The sequence below is a fragment of the Eriocheir sinensis genome, chromosome 25, assembly GCF_024679095.1.
Source record: "Eriocheir sinensis breed Jianghai 21 chromosome 25, ASM2467909v1, whole genome shotgun sequence".
Lineage (NCBI taxonomy): Eukaryota > Metazoa > Arthropoda > Malacostraca > Decapoda > Varunidae > Eriocheir > Eriocheir sinensis.
The window spans coordinates 17,193,057-17,198,056 of NC_066533.1; the positions used below are offsets into that span (position 1 = coordinate 17,193,057).

The 5,000-nt window shown below is 46.0% G+C and overlaps 1 protein-coding gene across 12 annotated transcripts in view; it reads right to left on the bottom strand.

Annotated features, from left to right (window-relative positions):
- LOC127003517 (GTPase-activating protein CdGAPr-like) overlaps positions 1-5,000 on the bottom strand; it is a 247,603-nt gene that overhangs the window by 48,498 nt on the left and 194,105 nt on the right. For 11 of the 12 annotated variants that reach the window (XM_050870327.1, XM_050870326.1, XM_050870328.1 and 8 more), the window contains one exon: positions 3,958-4,176. In XM_050870327.1, coding sequence (XP_050726284.1) covers positions 3,958-4,176 — 219 coding nt within the window. Of the gene's footprint in view, positions 394-3,957; positions 4,177-5,000 lie in introns of those variants that run through there. The other variant, XM_050870337.1, reaches the window with a different exon arrangement.

Genomic DNA, 5,000 nt, shown 5'->3' on the forward strand with positions numbered 1-5,000 from the left:
TTTTTTTTTTTTCGATCTCACCTGTTGGCTCTTAAATTACACTTCCTTCACCTGGTGGGGCTACTTAATCACCACCATCAACACCGCTCACCACCATTCATCACCACCACTTGGACCATCAACACCACTCAGGGGGGCGTGTCCTGGTGTCCGTCAATATGAATCACCATCATCACCACCATCATCACCACCCCCAATGTCCATCCACTCCCCGGGGCGTACACTCCACACCTCCACTATACAGTACACACAACACCACTATACGTACACACGCACACACACACAGGGTTCAGAGACGGCGGCGGCGGCACGCACACGCACACACAGCCATGATGAGGAGGAGCCGCGGACGCACGTACTCCCTCCTCGGCGGTTGGGAGAAGACTGAGTGACTGGAGACTGCTGGAGGAGACCCGGGCAGTCCCCACAACAACAAACCCCCACACTGCCTCACATGTGCCGCTCCTCCCCCTCCTCCCCCGCCCCCTCCACCTCCTCTGCGGCGCCCCCCTCTGTTCCGCCCCCCCTGTGAATCGATATCTCTCCCCCTCTTTCCCCCACACCGTCTCCACTCCCTCTCTTCCCTTTGCTACGAGGAAGAGGAGGAGGAGGAGGAGGTAGAGGAGTTATAGAGGAGGAGGATGTGTTGGGATGTGAAAACAAGGCAGTAAGGAGTGACTACGAGGGCTTACACACACACACACACACACACACACACACACACACACACACACACGCGCGAGCACATATGTTCGTACGTTTGTTTGCTCGGTTAATGAACTCGCCGTGATTTTGTCCTTCCTCTGGCACTGCCCGTAACCCCTTCACCCCTTCACCCCTTCACCCCCTTCTTTCACCCCTACAATCCCTCCCCTTCATTCTAGTCCCTTCCCCTCTTTCCTTCATCCTTCTGACTTCCCTTCACTCTACTCCCTTCCCCTTCCCCTCTTCTCCCTTCCCCCTTCTTTCCCTTCCTCTCCTCTCTCCATCCTTTTTACTTCCCTTTCCTTATGTCTTTCCCTTCCTTTCCCCTTTCTTCCCTTCCCCTCCTCTCTTCATCCTTTTGACCTCCCTTTCCTAATGTCTTCCCCTTCCCTTCACTCTAGTCCCTTCCCCCTTCTTCCCTTCCCCTCCTCTCTTCATCCTTTTGACCTCCCTTTCCTCATGTCTTCCCCTTCCCCTCGTCCCCCTCCACCCCTTTCTTTTACCCCTTCTATTCCTCTTTCACTCTTATTACGCTCTTCTTTTCTTCTTTTCCCTCCCTTTTCCTCCTACCTTTTCCTCTACCCTTTTTCCTCCCCTTCACCCCTTTTACTTCTCCCCTTCACTCTCTTCTCCTCCCCTTCCCCTCTCTTCTTTACTACACCCCATTCACCCCTTCCTCTTCCTCTCCCCTTCACCTCCTCTCTCCCCTTTCAATCTTATTCCTCTCCCCTCAACCTCTTCTTTTTCACCCCTCCCAGTCAATCTTCCTCCCCTTCCCATACCCTTCCCATCCTTGCCCTTCCCCTGCACCCCCCTCCTCCCTCTGGCACTCCCCTACACTCCACCTCCTCCTCTCTAACCCTTCTTTTTCAACCCTTTCAGTCAATCTACCGCCCCTTCCCATACCCTTCCCATCCTTGCTCTTCCCTCACCCCTCCCCACCTTGCCCCCCCTCCCCGTGGCACTCCCCTACACTCCACCAAAACACGATAACAGCTTTCGACAGTGCCAAAATTACGAGGGCCATCGTGAGTCTCTTCCTCCTTTATTTCCTTCCTATATCTTCCTCCTCCTCCTCCTCCTCCTCCTCCTCCTCCTCCTCTTGGTTCTTGGTCTGCTTTCTTTCCTTACTGGGGCTTTTGTTTTTGTTGTTTTTTATCTCCATTGTCTTTGTTCTATTTTTTTTTTTTTTAATCCCGTTTTCGTGTCCTTGGGAAGTTGCTGAATGTGGAGGAATTAGTGTAAGGAGGTTTGAGGGTCCATAGAATTTGAGAGGTGGATGAAGGAGGCTTAGGAAGAGGAGGAGCTGGAGGAGGAAGACGAGGAGAAGGAGGACAAGGTTTAGGGGGAGGAGGAGCTGCTGAAGGAGGAGGAGGATGCAGACGACGACGAAGAAGAAGTAGAAGACGAAAAAGAACATGAAAATTACCTTCCATGAAAAAGACGAAGAAGGAGACGAAGAAGAGACGATGACGACGAGGGACGAAAACGAGAAAAAAACAACTCGAAAGGAAGAAGACAAAGGTAGAGAGGTAGAGAGGCAGAAAAGTAGAAGAAAAAGACGGAGAAGAAGACGAAGAAGAGGAAGACGATGATGATGAGGGAAGAAAAAGAAACGCTATCCAACTCTGAAAGAAAAAAAAGACAAAAGTAGAGAGGTAGAGGGAAAGAAAAGTAGAAGAAAAAGATGAAGAAGAAGAAGGCGACATTGATGGGTGATGGAGGATATACAGAGTTGGGTAAATGAAGGGGAAGATTGAGGGAGAATATGGAGTGAGTTAGTTGATGGGAAATGGTGTTTGAGGGAACGAGAAAAAAACAGAAAAGTATAGAAGAAAAAGATGAAGAAGAAGGCGACATTGATGATTGATGGAGGATATGTAGAGTTGGGTTAATGAAGAGGAAGATTAAGGGAGAATATGGAGTGAGTTAGTTGATGGGAAATAGAGAGTTTGAGAGAACGAGGGCAAAGAAACTAAGCTAACTCAAAAAAACAAAGAGAGGAGAGGATATATACAGTTGGGTAAATTAAGGGGAAGATTGAGGGAGAATATGGAGTGAGTTAGTTGATGGGAAATAGAGAGTTTGAGAGAACGAGGACAAAGAAACTAAGCTAACTCAAAAAAACAAAGAAGAGAGGAGAGGATATATACAGTTGGGTAAATTAAGGGGAAGATTGAGGGAGAATATGGAGTGAGTTAGTTGATGGGAAATGGAGTTTGAGGGAACGAGAAAAAACAAAGCTAACTCAGAAAAAAAAAGAAGGGAGATGATATACAGTTGGGTAAAATGGGATGGATGATGGAGAGAGATGGGGAGTGAGTTGATGAAGAAAAAGGAGGAGGAAAAACAGAAAAGTATAGAAGAAAAAAATGAAGAAGAAGAAGGCGATCTTGATGGTTGATGGAGGATATATAGGTCGGTATCATAAGACATTTCGCCGCCCAAGAACACCTATTTGACAAGGATTTCTTAGGCGTTGTGGGCATTTCCAGGAGTAGTCTTATAACCCTGATAGTAGTTTGACCCTTCCTCTGTACCGCGAACCTGAAGAAACGCTCATTAGAACCCGACTGACCCCTTCTTTGACCTTTAGAAATAGCTGATGTGAGAAGCGAGTGTCTTATATTACCGACCATAGAGTTGGGTGAATGAAGGGAAAGATTGAGGGAGAATATGGTTAGGTTAGGTTAGGTTAGGTTAGGTTAAGAACTCGAAAGCAAAGAAGAGAGGAGAGAGGAAGGAAGACAGGAAGCGAAGGAAAAGAAGAAAACAAAGTACCAACACCCTCCCCTAAGAAAGACAGCAAGGAAAATAAGAAAACAGAGTACCAACACCTCCCCTAAGAAAGACAGCAAGGAAAATAAGAAAACAATGTACCAACACGCTCCCCTAAGAAAGACAGCAAGGAAAATAAGAAAACAGAGTACCAACACCCTCCCCTAAGAAAGACAGCAAGGAAAATAAGAAAACAGAGTACCAACACGCTCCCCTAAGAAAGACAGCAAGGAAAAGAAGAAAACAGAGTACCAACACCATCCCCTAAGAAAGACAGCAAGGAAAATGAGAAAACAAAGTACCAACACCCTCCCCTAAGAAAGACAGCAAGGAAAATAAGAAAACAGAGTACCAACACCCTCCCCTAAGAAAGACAGCAAGGAAAAGAAGAAAACAGAGTACCAATACCCTCCCCTAAGAAAGACAGCAAGGAAAATAAGAAAACAGAGTACCAACACACTCCCCTTCACCTACCTCAAAAGATATCTCGTCCTGGGCCTGGGCAATATAGCGCTTCACCACGTAGGCGGCGGCGACGGCGGGCGTGTTGATATCGGAGTCGTCGGTAACAATGAGGCGATGACCACGGTTGTCCAGCTCCAGCCAATTGAGCACCGGGCCGCAGGTGATGAGGGAGCCGGCGACCTCGCTCAGCCGGGCCACATACTCCCCCAGCAGCCCCGCCACCGCCGCCTGCAGGAGAAGAAAAATGAGGTTAGAATGTGTTTGGAATGTGGAATAATGTATGTGGGTGTTAGAAATGAGTTTAGCATGTGAAAAAATGTATGTGTGGTTAAGATATGGGTTTATAATGTGGATAGAGTGGTTTAAAAATGGGTTTATTATGTAGAAAGTGGATGTAGAATTAGGTTTGGAATGTGGAAAATGTATGTGGGTGTTAGAAATGAGTTTTGGATGTGCAAAAATGAATGTGTGGTTAAGAAATGGATTTAGAATGTGGAAATGGGTGTTAAAAATGTAGAAACAGGATGTAGAATTAGGTTTAGAATGTGAAAAATGTAAATGGGTGTTAGAAATGAGTTTAGGATGTGTAAAAATGTATGTGTGGTTGAGAAATGGATTTAGAATGTGGAAAGTGGTTTAAAAATGGGTTTATTATGTGGAAAAGGGTCTTAAAAATGGGTTTCTTATGTAGAGGATGTAGAATTAGGTTTAGAATGTGGAAAAAAAGGATACGAACATAACATTCATACATTCATACAGTTTCTGCCACTGACGTCGCCATAAACACTTGCATGGACCGTTGAAAAAGTGAACTACGAACACACACACACACACAAAAAAAAAAAAAAAAAAAAATCAAAACGTACGAGGGAAAGAGATTAAGCGAGGAAAAAAAATAAAAAAAATAAAAAACTGCACACATATACCAAACACGACCGTCCATTCCACCACGGTCCAATGAAGAGGAAAGAGGAAAGAGGAAAAAACTGCCAGACGGGATTAAAGAGGAAAGTTGAGAGGAAAAACGGGACCTGATTTAAGGGGGGGATTCT